General features: G+C 46.1%; 2 protein-coding genes across 5 annotated transcripts in view; both read right to left on the bottom strand.

Annotated features, from left to right (window-relative positions):
• The window catches only part of stab1 (stabilin 1), a 72,255-nt gene extending 66,272 nt beyond the window's left edge, over nucleotides 1-5,983 (bottom strand). For 3 of the 4 annotated variants that reach the window (XM_030052360.1, XM_030052359.1, XM_030052357.1), the window contains exons 1-10: nucleotides 5,481-5,624; nucleotides 4,261-4,397; nucleotides 3,452-3,567; nucleotides 3,111-3,196; nucleotides 2,905-2,974; nucleotides 2,464-2,559; nucleotides 1,956-2,069; nucleotides 1,316-1,503; nucleotides 569-705; nucleotides 305-432 (exon numbers count right to left, since the gene is read on the bottom strand). In XM_030052360.1, the coding sequence (XP_029908220.1) occupies nucleotides 305-432; nucleotides 569-705; nucleotides 1,316-1,503; nucleotides 1,956-2,069; nucleotides 2,464-2,559; nucleotides 2,905-2,974; nucleotides 3,111-3,196; nucleotides 3,452-3,567; nucleotides 4,261-4,397; nucleotides 5,481-5,594 (1,186 nt within the window). In that variant the 5' untranslated portion in view covers nucleotides 5,595-5,624. Of the gene's footprint in view, nucleotides 1-304; nucleotides 433-568; nucleotides 706-1,315; nucleotides 1,504-1,955; nucleotides 2,070-2,463; nucleotides 2,560-2,904; nucleotides 2,975-3,110; nucleotides 3,197-3,451; nucleotides 3,568-4,260; nucleotides 4,398-5,480; nucleotides 5,625-5,836 lie in introns of those variants that run through there. The other variant, XM_030052358.1, reaches the window with a different exon arrangement.
• A 10,518-nt stretch (nucleotides 5,984-16,501) lies between these two features.
• Nucleotides 16,502-25,000, bottom strand: part of nisch (nischarin) — a 40,700-nt gene continuing 32,201 nt past the window's right edge. Inside the window, exons 23-28 of the mRNA XM_030051411.1 lie at nucleotides 24,996-25,000; nucleotides 22,784-22,903; nucleotides 22,196-22,357; nucleotides 20,062-20,255; nucleotides 18,686-18,861; nucleotides 16,502-18,364 (exon numbers count right to left, since the gene is read on the bottom strand). The exon at nucleotides 24,996-25,000 is cut by the window's right edge and continues 146 nt beyond it. Of these exons, the coding sequence (XP_029907271.1) occupies nucleotides 18,022-18,364; nucleotides 18,686-18,861; nucleotides 20,062-20,255; nucleotides 22,196-22,357; nucleotides 22,784-22,903; nucleotides 24,996-25,000 (1,000 nt within the window). The 3' untranslated portion in view covers nucleotides 16,502-18,021. The remainder of the gene's footprint in view (nucleotides 18,365-18,685; nucleotides 18,862-20,061; nucleotides 20,256-22,195; nucleotides 22,358-22,783; nucleotides 22,904-24,995) is intronic.

Genomic DNA, 25,000 nt, shown 5'->3' on the forward strand with positions numbered 1-25,000 from the left:
TCAGACTAGACCAGACTAGATCACATTAGATTAGATTAGATTACATCAGACTAGACCAGACTAGATCACATAAGATTAGATTAGATTATATCAGACTAGACCAGACTAGATCACATTAGATTAGATTAGATTACATCAGACTAGACCAGACTAGATCACATTAGATTAGATTAGATTAGATTACATCAGACTAGACCAGACTAGATCACATTAGATGAGTATTATTAACTGTTTATTGGTTGGTTCATTTGTTAATTGACTTAATTGGCTCGTTAGTTGTTTGGTTCGTTAGTGTTAATCTCACCGAACAGATCGATGGCTCCTGTCAGGTTCCCTCTCTGGTTTCCTCTCCTGTTCAGCTCCTCCAGCCGCTCCATCAGGTTACCATAGCAACGCCTCCCATCACTGATCTGATGTGCCTCACACACACACCTGAGAGAGGGGGGGCAAAAAATACAGGGGGGTGAGTACGCAAAAAACCACTGCACTAATGTACACACACACACACACACACACACACACACACACACACACACACACACACACACACACACGCACACACACTGACCTGGGCCGTCCGTCCAGCTCAGTTTGACAGACAGCTGTGGAGTCGCAGGTGTCAGGTGAGCAGGCAGAGACCAGCTCACAGCCCGCCTCCACAACGCCACCTACAGGTGACATGCCAGCCATACACTCACAGCTGGACTGCAGAGAGAGAGAGAGAGAGAGAGAGAGAGAGAGAGAGAGAGAGAGAGAGAGAGAGAGAGAGAGAGAGAGGGAGGAGTCACACTCGTCTTCTGATGCTGGTTCTGGTTCTGACTGTCATGGTGTTCCTGGTTCCTGTTTCTAGTTCTCATTCTGGTCCTGATTCTGTTTCTGGGTCTGCTGGTAACACTGGCTTTGGCTCTGAAGCTGATTCTCAGTCTATCTCTGGTTCCTTGTTCTGGTTTTGGTTCTGGTTCAAATTCTAGTTCTGAGTCCTGGTCCTTTTTCACCTGAACGTGACGTTAACTTGGGCTTTTGGCTCTGGTTCTAGTCCTTGTTCTCAGTCTAGTCCTTGTTTGTATTCTGGCTGTGACGGTCCACTCTCACACTTCTGGTTCTAGGTCTAGCTCCGGATGCCGGTCACTCTGGTTCTGGCTGTGGTTGTGCTAATTCAAGTTCTAGTTCCAGGACCTGGTTCTGGCTCTAAATCAAAGGGTCATTCTGGCTGTGGGTCTGGTTCTGGTTCTAGTTCTAGATGTGTTGGTCACTCTGGTTCTGGCTGTAGCTGTGCTGGTTCAGGTTCTGGTTCTGGTTCTCGTGGTGTCCTCACCTTGTTGGGTCCTTTGAAGACGCACACGGTGGAGTTGGGCGGGCAGCCTCCGTTGTTGACGGAGCAAGGGTTTCTGGGAACGCAGATCCTGCCGTCGCCGTCGTAGCCGGGCTTGCAGGCGCAGCGGACGGCGGCGCCGGCGGAGGAGCAGTCTGCGTTGGCGTGGCAATCTCTACCTGAACACACACCTGGGCAGCAGGCAGGACACAGCTCTCACCTGACCCAACCACACCCCACCTCACATGCCACATTTTAATTCATATTCTGAGAAAAAAACTACCCATAAGCCTGTCTGTCATAAATTTAGGAGAAAAAAAACAAAAACAAAAAATTGGAGATTATAAAATCCCAAATTCTCAAGACAAAAAGTTGAAAAAATACTTTTTCTTTTACTTTTTTTGTCCAAGAAAGCACATGTCTTGATGTCTTGCGATTTAGCAACAAGGAAATAAATTTACAACTTTAATCTCAAAAATGTTGAGTTTTTTTTCCACAATGACATTAATACCCTGCTATATACCCTGCTGCTGCTGGTTACGCTAACACTCTGCTCTGAATCTGAGCGTACGCGTGAAGCTCAGCTCTGCAGGATAAATAACACTGAGGTGACTGGATGGTGTGTTTGTGTTTGGGTTCTCACTCCGGCAGGTGTTCTGCGGTGATCTCCTGTATCCGGGCAGACACTCGCACACGGCCGCCTCTCCCTGCTCTTTACAGTGCGAGTAGCTGCTGCAGTTCCTGCAGCTGGAACTCACTGCCAACACAAAAACAGCACTCAGGGAGTTAGACCAGAGGTTCTCAAAGTGGGGTCCAGGGTCCTGCAGGGGGTCGCCGGCAAAATGAGGAATACTTTAACTTCACTGTCATTAAAATGCTCGTGAAAAGCATCTGAACACGGCCTGAAGGGCATAAAGTAAGAAATTAAACTGTTTCTCATTTTGCTGCGGACGCCCTGAAGACCCTCAAGGACCCCTGGAGGTCCCCAGACCCCACTTTGAAAACCACCATCTCTGCTGCCTTGACCTGCGACCGTACAGCCGTGTGTGTGAGCTCAGCGCAGCGCCCCCTTCAGGCAGCGACAGGCGCCGGCCACACGCGGCAGCACAGCTCGACCAAGCAGGCATCACTGAACATGACTGTGGGCTTACCTTGGTCACAGCGCCTCCCGGTGTACGGAGGCTGACACAAGCACTGACCGTCACCCTCTGGACCCTTATTACACACTCCATTCACACAGTCACACTCTGGGCAGACAGACAGGCAGACAGACAGACAGGCAGGCAGGCAGACAGACAGATAGACAGACAGACAGACAATTAGATAGATAGATTTTAACTTCAAGCTCATAATGTTTCTCGTCTTTTGATCTGACAGTTTATTTTTTAATCGGCTTGGCTCTGGAGCAGACAGACAGGGAGAGAGAGAACACACACCTCCTGGAGCAGACAGACAGGTAGAGAGAGAACACACACCTCCTGGAGCAGACAGACAGGTAGAGAGAGAACACACACCTCCTGGAGCAGACAGACAGGGAGAGAGAGAACACACACCTCCTGGAGCAGACAGACAGGTAGAGAGAGAACACACACCTTGATCACAGTTCTCTCCGAAGGCGTTCTGGTTCTTACACTCCTGACAGGCAAAGCCAGAGAATCCATCCTGAAACAGAACAAAGAGAAGAGAGAAATGTTTTTTTTTTTTTTTTTTTTTATAAAAATTACATTTTTCGTGTTTCATCACAATGAGACAGGAAGACAGACATGCAGGCAGGCAGACAGACAGGTGGGATACTGACATCACAGACGCAGGTGCCGTTGCCGAGGTCTCCATCCAGACAGCGTCCATGGAAGTTACAGGCCTTCCCTGACCAGCTGGGACAGGCTGCAGACAGACAGGCAGGCAGGCAGACAGACAGGCAGACAGACAGGCAGACAGACAGACAGACAGGCAGGCAGACAGGTAGACAGGCAGGCAGACAGACAGAGAGAGAGAGAGTTTAGCATTCTACATGGGCAGGATTAAAAATTTTCCTATGTTTTGGCCACACTACTGACCAAGAGTGTTACAGTGTGTGTGTGTGTGTGTGTGTGTGTGTGTGTGTGTGTGTGTGTGTGCGTGCGTGTGTGTGTGCATTACGCAGACACAGCGGGCCCCAGTGGTTGGGGCAGCATCGCGGCTGCAGGACGTTCCTCACGCAGGCGTGGCTGCAGCCCGGCAGCTCCACGGCCCGGCCGCCGATCTGCACCACGTAACTGCAACACACACGGTAATCTGAGTCATCTGAGTAATCCGGGATTACTCTGAGCACTTTTCTCAAAGGCGTGCGAGTCCTTCAAGTGCAAGTTTCAACACAGTCGTGCCTCGTTAGGGCCATTCTTCTGCAGCAAAGCAACATCATTAAAAACAGCTGGAGAGGAAAAGTGAGCGAGCACAATATGGATCAATATTGAAGAATGTAGAAACAAAATGAGCAAGTGACACAATTTGGCAGAAGCAGGATTTTTTTAAAAAAAATACACTGAACATTAGACCCTGACTGCACCCCGACACCTCGAACCTCTGGACGAAGCTAAGCAGGAAGACAGAGTCAACCAGCAGGCTCAGTCTGCTGGTTGGAAATCTCTCTTCTACTCATTCTACTCAAACGGCTCTTTGTTGCCACAGAAAAATGTGAGCAAACAGAAGTTAGTTGTTCAAAAACGACTAGAATAGAAAAGAAAAGATGAGAGTTCTGGCTGCAAAGCTTTCAATATTTCTTTCAAAGCCTCTCCCCTCCATTATTCTATTGAGATGAGATTCTTTCTGGAGGGCAGAGGCTGAGCGCTGAGCTGCCATCAGCCCTCATGTTGCTGGTGGACCTCAGGGATCACTTCTGGGGCCCCTGTTGTTGTTTACCTGTTTCCGTGTAACCCGTAGTTGTCTGTTGCCGTGGTAACAGTGATTACCTGCAGTTGGCGATGCCCATGCCGCTGCTCGTCTTGATGAAGCCATGCGGGCAGGCGGCGGCGGCGGCGGCGGCACAGGAAGTGCAGGGCGTGTGCAGCTGCAGCGTCTGCAGCTCGTCACAGCGACCGGGCGAATCCTGCAGCGCACAACCACACGCTGAGAGGAGGCACACGACTTCACCTCCGCCAGGCGTCCCACACTCAGAGCGGGTGTGTCTACAAACTACTGCACCATTTTCTGCTTATTGTTTACAACAGTCATGTGACTTTAAACGCACACGCCCCGCCGGGCCTGCAGGTCATGGGGTCGCCCAAACAGATTTCAGCCTCTGGGCTTTTCAAACTTTTTCATGTTCTGGACCCCCAGGTCACCGCTCCTGAGGCCCCGCCCCCACAGGAAGTGACCCTGATATGAAAAGAGATTTGGCTTTCCCTGCGTTCCAATACTCACACTACCATACTATTTAGTAGGGGAAAAAAAGAATTAGCATGCATATTTCATACTAAACTACATACTTTGTAAGGGCAGCTGCAGTACATACTAAAAGTAAAGAAAGATAGATAGATAGATACTTTATTCATCCCGCAGGAAATTCGCAGTTTTTCAGCAGTATCCACAGATTACAGATTAAATAAATCAATAAAAAAAGATTTAAAAATAAATAAATAAATAAATAAATAAATTAATTAATTAAAAAATAAAAAAAGATAAAAAAAAAAAAAGTAAAAAAAGAGTAGAAAAAAGTAGAAGTATGCGATTTGGAACGCAGGGTCTGTGTTCATTATGGAACTGTCCAGCTGTCATAACTTAACACATCAATTCAAAGTGCTGAGATTAAAACATTATGTCAAAATAATCACCGCTACATATTTTTGTGTCGTAGCGACGTCTAGAAAGAGAGCAGAGGCCATTCACTGGGTTTCCTTCAGTAACATGCAGGGAAAAGCACATTAACAAAATGACCTCAAAATTTGCAAGAAATTGGTAGAAACTTTTAAAAAAAGACTAAAAATGACCAAAAAAAAAAAAAAATGTTGTAAAAAAAGTTTGAAAATGTCTAAAAAGATTCTGAAAAATCCCAAAAAGAGAAAATTAGCACCAATGGTTTCTGTTTTTTAATTCCAATCATATTTGTAGTTATTTCGATGTTGCATGTGGCGGTCAGCCCAGTGATCAGATTAGCTTCCTCGTGTTTGGGTGCTTGTTAAAGGGGAGCTACCTGTTGCTGCAGGGAGGTCCGCGGGCCGAGCAGCAGCAGCAGCAGCAGCAGCAGCAGCAGCATCGCGGCCGGAGCCCGGAGGAGACGCGTCGCTCTGTCGGCCTGTAAGCACATCCAGGGAGAAACAGCAGCCGTGAGCGTCCCGGCAGCCTGCAGCCTGCACCCCATGCCTCCGCTCTGCTCTGAGCCAGCCCGCTCTGCAGGAAAACACTCCCCGAAAGCCACTTCCTCTGACACATCGAGGCAACAAAACAACAAAATAACTGGCTTTCCTAAACAGGACAGACGGTATCCGGGAAGCTGAGGACTACCGGGCAGCGCACCACTTCTACAAGAAGGAGGAAAACGTGAAATACCATGAGGGGCGAGGATGGATCCAGGCACCGTCACGATTATCAGCCTGAGCTCTGCCTTCACATCCAGCCTGAGGAAACACAGCAAGCAGCCAACCAGCCCTCTGACCGACTGACTGACTGACTGACTGACTGACTGACTGCCTGACTGCCTGACTGACTGACTGACTGCCTGACTGACTGACTGACTGACTGACTGACTGACTGACTGACTGACTGCCTGACTGACTGCCTGACTGACTGACCGACTGCCTGACTGACTGACTGACTGACTGACTGACTGACTGACTGCCTGACTGCCTGACTGACTGACTGACTGAAGAGTAAGAACAAGACGTCCCACCGGTCTGCCAGTCTGCAGGAAGAGAAAAAAAAAAAAAAAAGCTAAACAGAAAGTGTCAGAGTGGGAACTTCCCGGAAAACTTTATCAGCTCCCCTCCTCCTCCTCCTCCTCCTCCTCCTCCTCCTCGTCTTTCAAAACACCAGAACAACCTGCAGAGCTCCAACTGCACCACTGCAGCTGGAGCTCCACCAGTAACCGCTGTGGATGGCTTATTTTTCCAGTGCACATGTTTTGCACTTTATTACAGACATAAACATTACAGATCATAAGGACCAATGAAATATTATTAACTATTAAATATTCTTTATTTTTTATTTGGATCCCCAGCAGCTCCCAGAAGGTGGTCACTAATCTTCCTCTGGGCTGGGAAGCAGCAACAACAAAAACAGAAGCTGAGCCGCTCCGTCAGGCCGCTCGGCGTCGTGCTCGGCGTCGTGTTCGGCGTCGTCAGGCTGGCGTGTGGCCGCTTGGCGTCAGAGCGTCAGACTCTTTTACGCACTATGAGCGTCGGCGCTCGGCGACCCCGCTCTGTAACTTTATGTGGTGGCGCCCCCTGGTGGCCGAGTCGCTGTGGTTCCTAAACGCTTCCACTTTGCAATACAGTCGTCCCTCGCTATAACGCGGTTCACCTTTCGCGGCCTCGCAGTTTCGCGGATTTTTTTGTAGTGCAATTTTGCATGTTTTTTTTTTTTGTTTTTTTTTTACAGCGCATTGTGTTCTGCGTCCTGATTGGCTAAGGGACTGTAGACCATTGTCACTCAATCTCCTCCGTGCCGTGTCTCCTGTACAGCACAGAATGCGTTCATTCTATAACACTGGACTTATTTTTCTACGAAGGTTTGAACTTTGAGAGTTTAAACAAGAGAGAAAAGTGAGAAAATGTTAACGCCTGTCTGAGAAAAGTGTATAAAGTGTGTAGTGAGGGGTTTTACAGCCTTAAAACATCTGGAATAATTGGAAAAAATAAAGCTGACTACTTCACGGATTTCGCCTATTGCGGGTTATTTTTAGAACGAAACTCCCGCGATAAACGAGGGACCGCTGTAATCCCACGTCCAGCTGATGGTGGAATATCTGCAATAATCCCACTTCCAGCTGATGGTGGAATATCTGCAATAATCCCACTTCCAGCTGATGGTGGAATATCTAGGAGGGAAGAAAGTTGAGCAGCTGACTTGTTGCAGCGGTGGCTTCCTGTTCCATCACTATTCCAGCAGCACCTGGAACTCAGTGAGCTCTTTAGAACCAGACGCTCTGTCACTGATGTTGGTGAAGGCAGACTGCAGGGCTGCTGCTGGAGGTTACACACCTGTGGGGGCGGGGCTGAATCAAACACCTGAAGTCACTGGTTAACAGGTGAGGTCCAGTGCTTTGGTCCATACAGTGCATGTAGAGAGAGAGAGAGAGAGAGAGAGAGAGAGAGAGAGAGAGAGCGACAGTGTGAGAGAGCCTCTCTCTGCCTAACAGGAAGGCTGGGCGGATATCCCCCCCGGGTCGCCCAGTCGGGGGCTGTGATTGGACGGATTTCCTCATCATCATGGCAGAGAAACCTGAGGAATGTGAAGACCATGGACTTTCCATCGGGTTGAGAATAAAGTGTGACGAAGACGATCAAACTCCACGGTGCAAAACTCAGAGCACCAAGATTTTCTCTGCAGAGAGTCGCCTCGACCTGCTGCCCGACCGCTGACAGCTCGGGGTCAAAGGTCAAACTGCAAGCAAGCAGAACAATAGCAGGAAACAGACAGACTGAATGGAAGCCGAGGCCTCTGCTGGCTTCAGGAATTCTGGGAAGTCTGCTCCCTGTCGCAGAACGAGAACAAGAACAAAACAACAAAAGTGCTGAGAACCTCATCAGGATAAAACCCAGACGAGATGAAGGCAGAGCACAGCAGACGGTCGTGAGAGCGCGTCCCACGTACCGAGAGGCCTGCCCGCAGAGTCCCGGGTTCGAATCCCACCTCAGGCCCTTTGCTGCAGGACGTCCGGTCCCTCTGCCCCGCCTGTCCCGTCTCTCTCCACGCCACTGTCACATGAAGCAGACATGACAAAAAATAATCTTAAAAAAAAAACAAAACTAAAAAAAAAACTACAGAAATCAAAATACTCCAGAAATAATCCAAAACAGACAGGAGACTGGAATTTGTTCCTCTGTGACTTTCAAATAAAAAATTATTTAAATTATTTAAAAAAAAAAAAAAAGAATAAATAAATAAATCAGATGTTTCTGAAAGATAATGGTGATGATCCTGCCTGTTACATAACAGTACAGTTCAATCAGAGGCTGAAACACACACACACACACACACACACACACATACACACACACCCACACACACACACACACACACACACACACCCACACACATACACACACATACACACACACACACACACACACACACACACACACTCAGAGGGCTGGCAGAAAAGCGAGGGAACATGCCTCGGTGGGGAGAGAGAGAGAGGAGCACAGCCAGAGGTCGCGGGTGTCTCTCGCCCCGTGTCAGACTGCAGAAAACACGTCCAATCAGCACTTTGAGCTGGAAAAAGGGCCTGCTGTGATTGGCTGAGCAGACAGGAAACAGCAGCACAGATTAGGAGGAAGTGAGGAGGCATTTATCATCGTGTCACATCCCTCCTGTGTTTCCGTCTCTGCTCTGATTTTTAGGAGATTTAACATTTGACCCGTGCTGCAGAGTGATCCTGAACGCCTCGCGTGCTGCAGAGTGATCCTGAACGCCTCGCGTGCTGCAGAGTGATCCTGAACGCCTCGCAGGGTTCAGCAGCAGGGCGGGACCGTCCCGGCTGCCTGTCCCATCAAAACTGATGACACAACAGATTTTGGTTTGTGTTCATTATGGATCTCGAGGAAATTGAATCAGGTCATCTGGACTTGATGTGATATACACTATATTACCAAAAGTATTCGCTCACCTGCCTTTACTCATACTATGAACTGAAGTGCCATCCCATTCCTAACCCATAGAGTTCAATATGATGTCGGTCCACCTTTTGCAGCTATTACAGCTTCAACTCTTCTGGGAAGACTGTCCACAAGGTTGAGGAGAGTGTTTATAGGAATTTTTGACCATTCTTCCAAAAGCGCATTGGTGAGGTCACACACTGATGTTGGTCGAGAAGGCCTGGCTCTCAGTCTCCGCTCTAATTCATCCCAAAGGTGTTCTATCGGGTTCAGGTCAGGACTCTGTGCAGGCCAGTCAAGTTCATCCACACCAGACTCTGTCATCCATGTCTTTATGGACCTTGCTTTGTGCACTGGTGCACAGTCATGTTGGAAGAGGAAGGGGCCCGCTCCAAACTGTTCCCACAAGGTTGGGAGCATGGAATTGTCCAAAATGTTTTGGTATCCTGAAGCATTCAAAGTTCCTTTCACTGGAACTAAGGGGCCAAGACCAGCTCCTGAAAAACAAGCCCACACCATAATTCCTCCTCCACCAAATTTCACAGTCGGCACAATGCAGTCTGAAATGTACCGTTCTCCTGGCAACCTCCAAACCCAGACTCGTCCATCAGATTGCCAGATGGAAAAGCGTGATTCATCACTCCAGAGAACGCGTCTCCACTGCTCTAGAGGCCAGTGGCGGCGTGCTTTACACCATTGCATCCGACGCTTTGCATTGCACTTGGTGATGTGTGGCTTGGCTGCAGCTGCTCGGCCATGGAAACCCATTCCATGAAGCTCTCTGCGTACTGTACTTGGGCTAATCTGAAGGTCACATGAAGTTTGTAGCTCTGTAGCAATTGACTGTGCAGAAAGTCGGCGACCTCTTTGCACTATGCGCTTCAGCATCCGCTGACCCCTCTCCGTCACTTTACGTGGCCTACCACTTCGTGGCTGAGTTGCTGTTGTTCCCAAACGCTTCCATTTTGTTATAATAGAGCTGACAGTTGACTGTGGAATATTTAGGAGCGAGGAAATTTCACGACTGGATTTGTTGCACAGGTGGCATCCTATGACAGTTCCACGCTGGAATTCACTGAGCTCCTGAGAGCGGCCCATTCTTTCACAAATGTCTTGTTTCACAGTCTGCATGCCTGAGTGCTTGATTTTATACACCTGTGGCCAGGCCAAGTGATTAGGACACCTGATTCTGATCATTTGAATGGGTGAGCAAATACTTTTGGTAATATAGTGTAAATATATAATATATGATATATTATATGCCCAGCGGGCGGACAGCGGGCGCACAGAGGGCAGACAGAGGGCGAGGCAGCACTTTTTTTTTAAAGATTATTTTTGGGCATTTCTGTTTTATTTGACAGTCACAGTGGAGATGGACGGGGGAGTGGCGGGGGAGGGGGGGCAGGGTTATGTTGACGTGCAGCACAGGGCCTGAGGTCGGATTCGAACCCTGGTCGCTGCGATCGGGACGGGGCCCTGGTGCACGGCGTGCGCTCTTAGACACGTTAACGAAGCCCGGAGCTGAGGTTCTTTCCCATCGGTCAGCTGACCTGCTGGAACCCACCGAGGGCCAATCAGAGGTCAGATAGTTGGTTGTGCTGACTTCCTGGTATCTGTGTTCCAGCTCCCATGAGCAGGAAATCGTAGCTGACCTCCTGACAGACGGGAAGCAGGGCAGAGGTGGCACTGAACCGCCGACTCATCAGAAAACCTGGGAGGCCAAAGTGCTGACGGGGCGGTTTCTCGTCTGCCGCGGTGTTTTCCAGACGGCTTCACACACGGCGCCGCCTCAGAGACAGCACACCACCAACACCAGTTCAACAGCAAAGAAAAGCTGAGTCCCTGTGGACGAGGACCAAGAACCTCGTCAAGACCCGCAGGCTCGTTAAAGAAAAAAGCATTTAAAACAGAGGTGGAGTCTACGTGATACGCAGGTATACGCCGTGTACCCACTAGAATAGGTCCCAAATTTATGTATAACCACTTAAAAATGCACAAAGTTACGTATCAGTATATTTTTTTGACATAACGTTCACTTTCCCGTTCATAAATTCGCCTTCTCTGTGTTACGAAGCGGCTCTTTTTGACCATAGGGGCTTCCGTCAGGCGGTAAAAGGGTAAGGTGAAGGTGGAGCTGTATGCTGAGAGCAGGGGGGGTCAAACTGCTGCCATGGAGGCCGAGAGGCTGCAAAACTCCACCAGCTGATCCCCCCACCTCCAAGAGAGAAGGAACTCATCAGTCAGTTTTTTGAAAAATAATCTTCAATAATCTTTTTCTTAATCAAATGAACATTGCAGGTCAGTGTAAAGGTTTTAGGAAGCAAAATGTTCAGTTAGACATGATTTTCTTTAAGTTTAGATTAGCAGTATCTCTATTCTCTATTATTATTATTAGTAGTAGTAGTAGTAGTAGTAGTAGTAGTAGTATTAGTATTATTGTTATCAGGTTTTTTTTCCCCTACAGTCAGTGCATCAGCTAAACATCTGTTGGCTGTGGTCAAATCCTGCTGAGTGTGTGTGTGTGTGTGTGTGAGTGTGTGTGAGTGTGTGTGTGTGGGTGTGTGTGGGTGTCAGCAAACAGACATCATTTCAAGGGAAATTTTCATTTTAGGGAAATAAAATGTTGCAGCTTCCTGACTGGCAGATGGCCTCTGCCCTGCGGAGACCAGAGCACAGCAGATCTGTTTCCTCCCTCCTGCTCAAACCTGATCGGCTTTCCCAAATATGTCTTACCTTTATTCCCTCTGACCTCTGACCTCTGACCCGCAGCCTCACTCTTCATCCTGTAGCTCTGAAACAACAGACTGACAGAAAATTAGTGGGTTATAATTCTGATAAACAGCCAATCATTTGTCCAGTTAAACTCCGATGTGCTTTACACTGGAAAACATAAACATGAGAGCACAGGTATCTGACAGTAACCCTACAACAGTGTCAAGTTATGTCTGTATATATTCTGGCGTGGAGGAGTGATTTGATGGTATTTGGTGTGTGTGTGTGTGTGTGTGTGTGTGTGTGTGTGTGTCAGTCAGTGTCAGTATCCAAAATAATGCCAAAGACGTTTCTGACTCTGCCTTCAGGACCAACGATGAGTCTCTGGGTCTGAAACTCATCAGTGCAGTTTAGTGATTTGCTAACAGGAGATCACCAGAAGAGAGAGAGAGACATATGAATGGTAAGATATATCATCACTCTTTATGGTAACGCTGAGCAGCTGCATGTATAGACTAAACGACAGTGGCCCCAGGACCGACCCTTGTGGAACACCAGAGATTGTTTTTTTTTGTTTGTTTGTTTGTTTCTGCTGATTTAAAACTCCCAGCTGGAACTTTCTCAGCCGAGAACAGGAGCAGCCGCCCGAGTCACAACGTCTGTGGACTGAAAAGTGACGGTCAGCGGTGTCGACGGCAGCAGGGAAGTGGAACAAAACCGAAACCAAAACTCTCTGAGCCAGTTATTAGTTATTAGTTATAGCTGCACACCCGCTGCCCAAAGGCCGATGCCCACAAGAGTCCCGAGCTCAGCAAAACAAGAAGATCCAGGCAGAGGGTGGGGTCTCTGCACGCACGCACGCACACACACACACACACACACACACACTGCTATGGGCTCAGAGGTCATGATGGAGAGGATTCTTTTTTTTTTTTTTTTTTTTAAGAAAATCCTGCTCATTCTGCCTTTAATATCAATACTGAACTATTCACAATGCAGGTAATTACCAAAAGCTGCAGATTAGCAGCTAAAAATATCATGAAACAGCATCCCTCCGTCCCTCCTGCCAGTCTGAGTGTAAAACCTGCAGGTCTCAGCTGGCGTCTCGCTCAGCTCCTCATTACTGAGCTGAGGCAGCAGGTCGCTGCCAGCAGAGAGACCATGTCATTAACGACCACTCTGTCCACAGTCAGAGATCTAACATGTCAGCGTGCACGGCTCAGCGTGCACGGCTCAGCGTGAACGCTCGATGCAGACCAGACGTGTTCTGACTCGGTCTTCGTGGATAACAGCCAGGATCCTGCCGGATGGCGATGAGGGTTTGGTGAAGATGTTCGTCTTCCCTTCCTCTGTTCAGATCTTCAAACTGAGACTTTGGGTTTCTGGCTGCTGGTCGGACATCTGAAGACGTCTCTTTGTGCTCTGATCTCTTCCTGTCTGCCTTTGGCTTCATGTTTCATGTTTTATGCACAGAGTGACTCATGAGAGAAACAGCTGATATGAAGACTGAACATGAAGGTGAACCTGGAATGGAGAACATGAGTAATGAGGCTACAACAGCGACCAGACGCTGAGCAGCTTGCTGTATCAAATCACATCAAATTTCTATAACCCTTTCCAATAACCAAAAGGTACCCAAAGTGCTTTACAACTAAGTCATAAAAACAGTTCATAAAAGCAATACATAAAAATAAAAAAATATTTCCTACTCTCTTTTTTTTTGATATTATAAAGATTTGTCACTGGTGTTAATGTTTCCAATCAGCTTTCAGGACCTGTCACTCCACTGAGACAGCACTTACTAGAGTTGCCAATGATCTTCTATTGGCTGTTGATGCGGACTCTACCTCTGTGCTTCTATTGCTGGACCTCAGTGCAGCCTTTGATACTGCTGATCACTCCATTCTATTAGAGAGACTAACTGAGAATTTTGGTGTCACTGGCCTGGCTCGTGCATGGCTTAACTCATAGGGGGTAAGATGAGCCATTTTTCATATTTAGGATCAATACATCAAGGCAGTCATAGTTTTGTCGCTAACTAATATATCTGCATATATTTCAGGATGTTGTGCATCTCTTCAAACAAACAGAATGAGTGTAAACATAACTGTTTCCATAATATAGCCTGTCCAAAAAAAGTGGTCTCGTGGCACAACTTACCCCCCCACCCACCCACCCACCCACCCACCCACCCACACACACACACACACACACACACACACACACACACACACACACACACACACACACAACACACACACACACCTCCATCCCAGCCCTCCCTCACCTTCTCCCTCCCTAAATAACAGTCACTTCTTCACATTCATGTGTATTTTTATTTATTAAACACAATTCAGCAGGTACAGTAAACAGCTGTTCTAACATGCCTTAAAGTGCGCTTGGGAAGAGAACATGAACAGCTGTGTTTTTGGAAAGAAAACACTAGAACACTAGTTTCTTGGTGTCCTTGCTGACAGTAAGGTCAGTTATGAGCATAAGAACATAACACATTTGAACACTGAACTAAAATACACTTACCCCATACACTTAATAAATAATTAATATTTATTTATTTATTTATTTATTCAGTTATTCAGTTATTTAGTCATTCATTCATTCATTCATTCAGTATTTCATATTTATTTAATATTTAAGACATTTAGGCTACAGCCAAAATACACTTATTTAGTGTGTGGGGCTCTGACTCAACTTGACTTACTTGACTTAAGCCCTTTGCTCCTCTTGGGTGCAGAGGCCACTGACAAATATCCTCCATTTCACTCTGTTTGTGGCTTTTTGCTCAAGCTCTCCCCAGTTGAGCCCACTCTCCGACATTTCTGCCTCTACACTTCTTCTCCAGCTGTTCCTGGGGCGGCTCAACTTACCCCAGAGCTACCATTTTGACTTTTTTAGTCCCCACAACTAAAATGGTGCACTTTTATGCTAGGTTTATGACCTCATGTTGTAGCTCATAGATATCACAACTGATGTATAAAACAAATTTAAAATGATCTGTTTTGGTCTTAACACAATTCTCATGAAACTTATGATAGACTGAATTCACTTTCAAGAGTAAAAAATGTTTTTTTGGAAATAAATGTCTAACCACTTTACCCATGTTGTTCTTACCTTCACAGACTCCATGAAATGATGCCTTCCTCCTAAATATTTGGTCAAATGATCGATGTTTTTTACCATTTCCTAGCAACAGGGGGTGGCTCAACTTACCCTTTGGCTCAACTTACCCCAGTCTCCCCTACATATCTGAAAGAACACAGTGTGTCATGTACAACAATACTAAATCCAAATTCTCCAATGTTAAATGCGGGGTACCTCAGGGCTCAGTCCTGGGTCCTCTTCTTTTCTCCCTGTACATTTCACCACTTGGACAAATTATATGTAGCCATGGTATTAATTTCCATTGTTATGCTGATGATACTCAGCTATATTTGCCCATAAAGGCTGATGATCCCACACAGATCACTAGATTAGAGGTCTGTCTGGCTGCGGTAAAAAATTGGATGTCACTAAATTTCCTGCTATTAAACTCAGATAAAACTGAGATGTTAGTAGTTGGCCCTCCCAGACATAGACACTGTTTTTATCCCTGCTTATCCTTTGACAGGCACATTAAGGATATCACCAAGACTGCCTATTATCACTTATGTAATATAGCACAAATTCGGTCTTCCCTGTCCATGGCTGACGCAGAAACCTTAATTCTTGCATTTGTTTCAGCCAGACCTGATTACTGTAATGTTCTGTTTTCAGGTCTCCCACAGGCCAGCACCAAAAGACTCCAGATGGTTCAAAATGCTGCAGCTAGGGTCTTAACTAGAACTAGAAAATTTGATCATATTACTCCAATTCTTGCCTCCCTTCATTGGCTTCCTGTCCATATTGGATCTGACTTTAAGGTGCTTCTGTTAACCTACAAAATCTTAAATGGGTTTTGCCCCATCTTATCTTTCACATCTCCTTAAACCCTACATTCCATCGCGGGCTCTCCGCTCTCAAAATGCGGGGCTGCTTTGCTTACCTAGGGTTAAGAAGAAGTCAGCAGGTGGCCGGGCCTTTTCCTATCGTGCTCCGCTGCTATGGAATAACCTCCCTGCTGACGTCAGGCAATCTGAATCTGTTGATTCTTTCAAATCTAGATTAAAAACTCATCTCTTCGGCCTAACTTAAGGCTGACAGTTAGTGGTACGGTGGGCTGGTTCTCTGTCTCAATGAAGTAACTCAAGCACTCACCTGCCGACGAGATTATTGCTCTCTCGGAGCTAATTATCAATCTGTCTGCTGCAGATAATTAATGTGCCACCTTTGTTTCTGTGTGAGTGTGTGTGAATGGTTGATGTGTGTTTGTCCGAGTGCGTGCTCTGTCTTTTATAGACCCAGGTCTTCATGGTGTAGGTGGCTGTGTGGCTCGGGTCCCTGGCTGCTCCAGTGCATCTGTCTGCCCATGGCATCCTCATCCCTCATCCATCAACTGTTTTTTACCTTAGTGACTTTGTATTATACATATATATCTTTTATTTTTGTTTTCTGTGTTTACAACATCTATTGCACGTCTGTCCGTCCTGGGGAGGGATCCCTCCACAGGTGGCGCCGTCGTGTCAAACCTGAATATTATACTGTGATCCTGTGGCTCCAGCTCACAGCTGAACATCTGAAACCGACACAAACATGATTCCACTTCATCCTTTATTGGTTTGAAAAATCTCTGATGAGCAGGAGCTCCCTCGTGTCTCCGTCTGCACGCGGGACGTCCTGCCAGCTGCAGACGCTGACTCAGCGTTTCAGCGTCCACGTCTGCTTCCTTCCCCTTTGACACAACAACATGTAAACAACAAATGGTAAAATGTGTCCGACAGTGGTCGGCTTCCCATTGGTCAACAATATTTTATGAAAAAACGTAAAATACAATAACATTAGACACAAATGAAATATAAAAAATAATACATGTTCATAATACCAGTATGACATTTGAAGTTCAGGGTGGAAAATAGCATCATCAAGATTCTCATATTTAATACAAAATCTGCTTCAGGATGGAGAGACATCCTTTTGTCCAAAAAAATTATTATTATTAACAATAATAATAATGATATTAATATTAATATTTACACAGCATTAATGAGCAGCATCTACATCCAACAGTCCAATAATACTGCTCTGTGTGTGTGTGTGTGTGTGTGTGTGTGTGTAAGAAGTAAACAGAGAGCAGATTGTGCCTGGCAGCGCTCTGTGTGTGTGTGTGTGTGTGTGTGTGTGTGTGTGTGTGTGTGTGTGTGTGTGTGTGTGTGTGTGTGTTAAGGTGACGAGCTCTATTGCATTTAAGAAGCCAAAAATCCGAATTAAATAGATCTGAGTCCTGTGGACTGTCTGCAGCGCCCCCTGCTGACCAAAAGCCTGTCTGTCTGTCTGCCTGTCTGTCTGTCTGTCCCATTTCAAAACACGGGGTTTCAAAGTGGGGTGCGGGGCCCCCCAGGGGTCCTTGAGGGCCCTCAGAGTGTGAAAGACGTCTGAGGCTTTTCAACACAAGAAATCTGCTCCAGCATCCTGATCCCACTTCAGTCTTTGGAAATAATACAGTTCGTTTGTCACTTTTTAAAATATTGAGCTGATAGTTTTTTCTGGTATAATATATAATAATTTTTAAATAATTATATAATACATTTTTTAAAAAAAACTGCCTATTTCCCTGTTGTTGGTAGAAATCAAGTGAATAAAAAAAAATTACAAGAAAAGTACCAGAAAATTGCAAAGAAAAAAATAGAAAAAACTTATATTTCTAACTAACTGAAATGATATTTTTAAATATCAGATCAGTGATGCTGGATCAGACTTTTTGTTGAAATGCTCGTTAAAAAATCATCTGCAGTTTATCAAAGTCAACTGGAGGATCCAGGAAATGAAAAAGTTTGAAACCCCCGAAAGCAAAGCAATAAGAAAATCCTCCAATCAGTGACCGCCTCTGTGTGATGTCACTTGTTGCTGCTGCAGCGTGGCGTCCTCTGGGTCCTACTGACCCTCAGTTTAATTGTGCTGGGGACACCGGATGGTGTGTGGGCGGAGCCAAATTCCCGCCAGTTTGTAAGGAAAAACCCTGTGAGTCAAACAGCCAATCAGGTGCTGAATCGGCCTGTCGGTCAGACGGTCATCCCTCGCCGGCCGACCGAGCGCCACGCGGGTCCTGTCGGCCAATCAGCCGGTGAGCTCCACAGGAAGCTCCCGGCTGCAGAGCGCCTCCCACTGGCGAGCGAGCAGCGAGATGAGCCGCTCCCTGCTGTCGGCCCCGGGGACGAAGATGCACCACTGCACCTCGCCCTCCACGCCCCCGCCCGCCGCCCCGGCCCCTCCGGCCCTGCCCCCCCTGGGCGGGGCGCCCTCGGCGGCGGTGAAGTGGTCCATGGTGAGGTGGCAGAGCAGGTCGGGGCCCGGCAGGTCGTCGAACACCAGCGTCAGGGCCTGAGGGTACGTCTGGTAGCCCAGCAGGACCCGATCCAGGTCCCGGATCCGCCGAGACTCTCGCAGCTGGTACCGCTCCCTGGAGGGGACAGCCGGACAAAAACATATAGATGACCAGGAGAAGAAGAAGAAGAAGCAGAAGAAGGAGAAGAAGCAGAAGAAGAAGCAGAAGCAGAAGAAGCAGAAGCAGAAGCAGAAGAAGAAGAAGAAGAACAGTGATAAGTCATGCTTCCAGCGCTGTGACGTGGAAACTCATCTTAAAATATTAAAAATGCTTTGCTGTGTAAACAAACTTTCCAGACAGAAATGCCGCGTCTGTCCCAAAGAACCTGAACTGATTTTTATTTTCCAACTGAGGGGGCGGGGCTTCCCAAGGGGGCGGAGCTTCCTGTGACCCTACCTGGAGGGGGGCTCCTTGGCGAAGTCCGGCAGCGGGTAACTGATGTAGTCCTCGTCCAATAGGAACACGTCGGTACCGGTCAGGATCAGAGTCCTGGGCTGCAGCATCGGAGAGGGGGCGGGGCCAGAGAGAGAGGAGGCGGGGCCTGAGTTGGCCTGGCTACCGGGGATCTGGACCTGCAGGGAACACATTTCCAACACAAAGTGAGTCCCAGGACAGGAGCCACGCCCTGAAACGTCCTGACAGTCAGAGCTGCTGCTCGGTGAAACTCAATGAGGCAACGACATAAAGCCCAAAGGTTTTTACTGTTTCAGCTGGAGGATAAAGCTGAAACCAGACAACCAGCAGGGAAACATCAGCAAAAACAACCAGAAGCACCGCCTGGCACAGGTACGACTCCGCCCACCAGCCGCGGGACGCCCCCCCTCCTGTCTGTCCACACTCACGTCATATTTGTGGAGAAGACTTGGAAGGAATTTAATAAAAGGTTCACAGTGTATTTTTGTCACTATATGATTCCAGTGCAGAGGAATACAGAGACCTGAGAGAGTTTGGTCACAGCGCTGCAAATTTACACTCCATATTCTAATATTCTTTGAATATGAACAAAATAATTGAGATTCTGCTGCAAAGCTGCTGCACTGACATCTGACATCACAACATCAAGTGTGAAGCACGCTGTCGTATCATGGACTCTACGAACAGCTGCAAAGTCTTTGTCTTAGTTGAAAAAATTCAACTCGTGCATCACGCCAACGACACGACGTTCACGTGTTTGCACCATGTGACCTGCTCCCGTCACGTAACACGGCACCGCCAAGGCAGGAAACATGAAGCAAAACACTAAAGTCACAAACCTTTCACACTCAGTCTGACTATCAAAGTCGGACTTTTTACCACCTTGTTTTTTTTTTTTTTACTTTTTTCTTTCTTTTTCAATAAGTATGGTACCCGTCTTTAATCCCACATGTTGGCCCCTTTAACAGATCACATCTATATTTGACATTTGTCCCAACCCCCCTATTATTTTTTAACAAACGGCACATTCCCCTGAATTCCTCCTGGCTCTCATGTTGAACCATCTCCTGACAGCTTCAGGAGGAAAATCATGTTGTGCTCTCTGCTTCATCTGTGCACCTTTAAAGTCAACCGGGCTGATAAGTTTGACAGCGTGTGAGGTGAGAAGTGGCGTGCTGGCTGGTTTCTGATGTCACCGCTCAGACAACAGGAAGTACAAACACATAAATAAATGAATCAGAAAACAAACTGAGAGCTGAACGGTCACATCGGAACAGGAAGTGGACAAAAAGAAGGCAGGAAGTGTGTGTGTGTGTGTGTGTGTGTGTGTGTGTGTGTGTGTGTGTGAGGGCTCAGACCTGGAAGACCAGCAGGTAGAGCAGGATGTTGAAGGAGCGTGAGGAGGAGGAGGAGGAGGAGGAGCAGGAGGAGGCCGCGCTGCCCGCAGTCTTCCTCTCTGCCACGATGAAGGTCAGGTCTCCCATCTCCTCCTCGCTGGGGTAAATAAACTTCACCCTGCTGCTGTGCACCAGCTCGTAGTTCTGCATCTTACCTGCAGGGGGCGACAGGCAGCGGGAACCCGATCAGCACCGATCAACACGGACACGCCCCCACAACACGGACACGCCCCCACAACACGGACACGCCCCCACAGGGTTTTTAATATCAGCTGATTTATGATACAGTCGTCCCTCGCTGTAACGCCGTTCACCTTTCGCGGCCTCGCAGTTTCGCGGATTTTTTTTAGTGCAATTTTGCATGCTTTCTTTTTTTTTTTTTTTTTTAAACAGCACATTGTGTTCTGCGTCCTGATTGGCTAGGGGAGAGCCCGCGCATTGTGTTCTGCGTCCTGATTGGCTAGGGGAGAGCCCGCGCATTGTGTTCAGAATGCGTTCATTCTATAATACTGGACTCATTTTTCTACGAAGGTTTGAACTTTGAGAGTTTAAACAAGAGAGAAAAGTGAGAACATGTTAATGCCTGTCTGAGAAAAGTGTATAAAGTGTGTAGTGAGGGGTTTTACAGCCTTAAAACATCTAGAATAATTGTAAAAAATAAAGCTGACTACTTCAAGGATTTCGCCTATTGCGGGTTATTTTTAGAACGAAACTCCCGCGATAAACGAGGGACCACTGTACATGACTTCTGATCAGAGTTATTGTACTTTTGTATTTTTCATTCATTTTAGTTCCAGTTCAAGTTTAGTTTCCAGTTCAGTGTCCAGAGTGGCTTTGCTGGTCTCAGTTCAGCTCCTGGTGTCGGTGTGAGTTAGCTGTAACATGGGCAGCGGCTCTCAGACCAGCTGATCGCTCAGTTTTTATTTATCTGGCCAATCAGGCGTCTTGCTGCAGGCCTGACCCACGAGGCCGAGGGTCAGGCTAATGAATGAGTGACTACATGAATAAATGAATAAACGTCAGAGAATATGTGCACAAAGATTGGAGAAGAGAGCTGCCTGAGAGGATCCAGGGCCCTGTGCTTCAAGAAGAACACAAAAACATAAGATGTTTTTCTCCTGGGACGCCTACAGGAGCCGAGCTGACAGAACGTGTTCCTGAAGGCACCGCGAGGGAGAACCTGTTCCAGTGTGAATGTGCAGAAGAAGAAAGATGACAGCAGGAAATGAGCAGTGAAAAAACAGGAAGTCCAGCGACAGCAGACAGGAAGCAGACGGGACCGCTGACCTCAGACCTGTCAGCAATATCACAAGTGCAGTTCATGACATTTTCACACTTTATAAAAACTGGAACTGAGATCAGAAATGTAAAGACTGTCAGGGCCACAGCTGTCCGCAATGAAGCTGAAATAATCTGTCAAATTAGCAATCTGGAACTCTGGGCAGTGTTTTTAGTCACTCATCAGCTTCATAAACGCTGAGATTTTCTTGTTTCTCTCTGATCCATAACATCAGATTATGACTCTGGGTTCAGTGTCTCAGCTTTATCATGTTTCACTAAAACCTGAAGCTGCCTCTGAAAAGAACTTATTTTACTGAAATAAAAAGAAAAACTAGACTTTAGAAAACAACAAAAACTAACTGTGTGTGTGTGTGTGTGTGTGTGTGTGTGTGTGTGTGTGTGTGTGTGAGATGGTTATTGAGACTGGGACGTGGACATGACTGGGAGTCTCTGCCTTCACAAAGTGAGAGTTAATCTGACAAACAGCGGCCAGATTAGGATAAAACAACTGACTGACCTGGGACCAGAGAACCCAGTCTGGAGACTGAACTGGGACCAGAGAACCCAGTCTGGAGCCTGAACTGGGACCAGAGAACCCAGTCTGGAGCCTGAACTGGACTGGAGACTGCACTGGGAACCAAACTGATGACAGACAGAACTATAACAACTGATATTTTGTGCCGGGTGTTTGTTGTTCCTGACATTTTGTTTATCGACTGATCAGCTGATAAAGTGATGGACACATGAACTGCTGATGGAAACGCTGGTGGGTTTTGACAGTGATATGTGTGTGTGTGTGTGTGTGTGTGTGTACCGGTGTGTGTGTTGGTGAACTGGGAGTAGAAGTCCTGCTCAGACGGCTCAGGAGGGGGAAGCTGCTGCTGCAGACTCAGAGCTGCCATCAGCTCCTGCAGGAAAACCCCCGTCCCGTAGCTGTCTCTGCTGAGGCAGCACACGATCTGATCGGCCGAGCGACCTGCACACACAGGGAGAGAGAGAGGGGGAGAGAGAGAGAGAGAGAGACAGAGAGAGAGAGAGAGAGAAATTCATCTTGGTTGCTAAACGTAGCACGTTGGGGAATCTGAGCTGACTGAGCCAATTCTTCTCCTGAGAATTTGAGCAGCTGACCATATTTCCCCTCAGGCATCAACACAGTATTTCTGATTCTGATTCTGATGAAACAATAATCAATAAGATGAGAGGAGTTAAACACATCGTTTTTTCCAAAGGTGATGAATTCAATTCAGTTTTGTTTTTTTCAATTCAAAGGAATTTTGGCATCAAAGTTTCCAGAACAATGTTGCCAAAGAGGTGATGATGAAAGTAGCTCTCGAGTGAGACATCTTGCTTCAGTCCCATCTCTGTTGACGGCTGCACATGCTCAGGCGGCGTATCTACTGACCTACGACCCGGAAGTACTGGTCAAACAGCCCCACGTTGACGGACAGGAGGTCGGACAGTCTGATGGACAGACAGCAGCACAGACACACCTCTGGGTCCCCGGGGTCAGGTACGTCCCACACTGACACACACACACACACACACACACACACACACACACACACACACACACACACACACACACACACACACACACACACATATTTAATTGATGTTATTAATCTCTTTGATCTCCGTGACAGACACAGATGGAGCCTGAGCCGCCAGCCCAGGACGGGTTTACCAGCCACAGCCGTAACAGTGGTAGTACTAGTACTCATAGTTTTAGTGGATTTAGTACTGGGAGTAGTTTTAACTGTAGTAACATTAGTAACCAATTCATTCATTCATTCATTCATTCATTAACCATGAATGAATTTTTTGCACTGGTTCTGTGAGCTCTGTCTGTGGAAGCTGCTTCACTTACAAGAACTGCTGCACTAACACAAACACTGTCAGTAGCAGTAGTTTTATCAGTAGTAGTAGAAGTAGAAGTAGTAGTAGTAGTAGTTTTACCAGTAGTAGTAGAAGTAGTGTTATCAGTAGTAGTAGTAGTAGAAGTAGAAGTAGTTTTATCAGTAGTAGTAGTAGTAGTTTTACCAGTAGTAGTAAAAGTAGTTTTATCAGTAGTAGTAGTAGTTTTACCAGTAGTAGTAGAAGTAGTTTTATCAGTAGTAGTAGTAGTTTCAGTAATAGTAGTAGTAGTTTTACCAGTAGTAGTAGTAGTTTTACCAGTAGTAGTAAAAGTAGTTTTATCAGTAGTAGTAGTAGTTTTACCAGTAGTAGTAGAAGTAGTTTTATCAGTAGTAGTAGTAGTAGTTTTATCAGTAGTAGTAGTAGTTTCAGTAGTAGTAGAAGTAGTTTTATCAGTAGTAGTAGTAGTAGTTTTATCAGTAGTAGTAGTAGTTTCAGTGGTAGTACAAGTAGTTTTATCAGTAGTAGTAGTGGTTTCAGTAACAGTAGAAGTAGTTTTACCAGTAGTAGTAGAAGTAGTTTTATCAGTAGTAGTAGTAGTAGTTTTATCAGTAGTAGTAGAAGTAGTTTTATCAGTAGTAGAAGTAGTTTTATCAGTAGAAGTAGTAGTTTCAGTGGTAGTAGAAGTAGTTTTATCAGTAGTAGTAGTTTCAGTAGTAGTTTCAGTAGTAGTTTCAGTAGTTTCAGTAGTAGTTTCAGTAGTTTCAGTAGTAGTAGTTTTATCAGTAGTAGCAGTAGTTTCAGTAGTAGTTTCAGTAGTTTCGGTAGTAGTTTCAGTAGTGTCAGTAGTAGTAGTTTAATCAGTAGTAGCAGTAGTTTCAGTAGTAGTTTCAGTAGTTTCAGTAGTAGTAGTTTTAGCAGTAGTAGCAGTAGTTTCAGTAGTAGTTTCAGTAGTTTCGGTTGTAGTTTCAGTAGTAGTTTCAGTAGTTTCACTAGTAGTAGTTTTATCAGTAGTAGCAGTAGTTTCAGTAGTAGTTGTAGTAGTTTCAGTAGTTTCAGTAGTTTTGGTAGTAGTTTCAGTAGTAGTTTCAGTAGTAGTTTCAGTAGTAGTTTCAGTAGCTTTGGTAGTAGCTTCAGTAGTTTCGGTAGTAGTAGTTTTATCAGTAGTAGTAGTTTCAGTAGTAGTTTCAGTAGTTTTGGTAGTAGTAGTAGTTTTATCAGTAGTAGTAGTTTCAGTAGTAGTTTCAGTAGTTTCGGTAGTAGTTTCAGTAGTTTTATCAGTAGTAGTAGTTTCAGTAGTTTCGGTAGTAGTTTCAGTAGTTTTATCAGTAGTAGTAGTTTCAGTAGTTTTGGTAGTAGTTTCAGTAGTTTTATCAGTAGTAGTAGTTTCAGTAGTTTCGGTAGTAGTTTCAGTAGTTTTGGTAGTAGTTTCAGTAGTAGTTTCAGTAGCTTTGGTAGTAGCTTCAGTAGTTTCGGTAGTAGTAGTTTTATCAGTAGTAGTAGTTTCAGTAGTAGTTTCAGTAGTTTTGGTAGTAGTAGTAGTTTTATCAGTAGTAGTAGTTTCAGTAGTTTCGGTAGTAGTTTCAGTAGTTTTATCAGTAGTAGTAGTTTCAGTAGTAGTTTCAGTAGTTTCGGTAGTAGTTTCAGTAGTTTTATCAGTAGTAGTAGTTTCAGTAGTTTCGGTAGTAGTTTCAGTAGTTTTATCAGTAGTAGTAGTTTCAGTAGTTTTGGTAGTAGTACTGCGTCTCGCTGTGTCTCACCTGAG

Source organism: Myripristis murdjan, chromosome 5, assembly GCF_902150065.1.
Source record: "Myripristis murdjan chromosome 5, fMyrMur1.1, whole genome shotgun sequence".
In the NCBI taxonomy this organism is placed as follows: domain Eukaryota; kingdom Metazoa; phylum Chordata; class Actinopteri; order Holocentriformes; family Holocentridae; genus Myripristis; species Myripristis murdjan.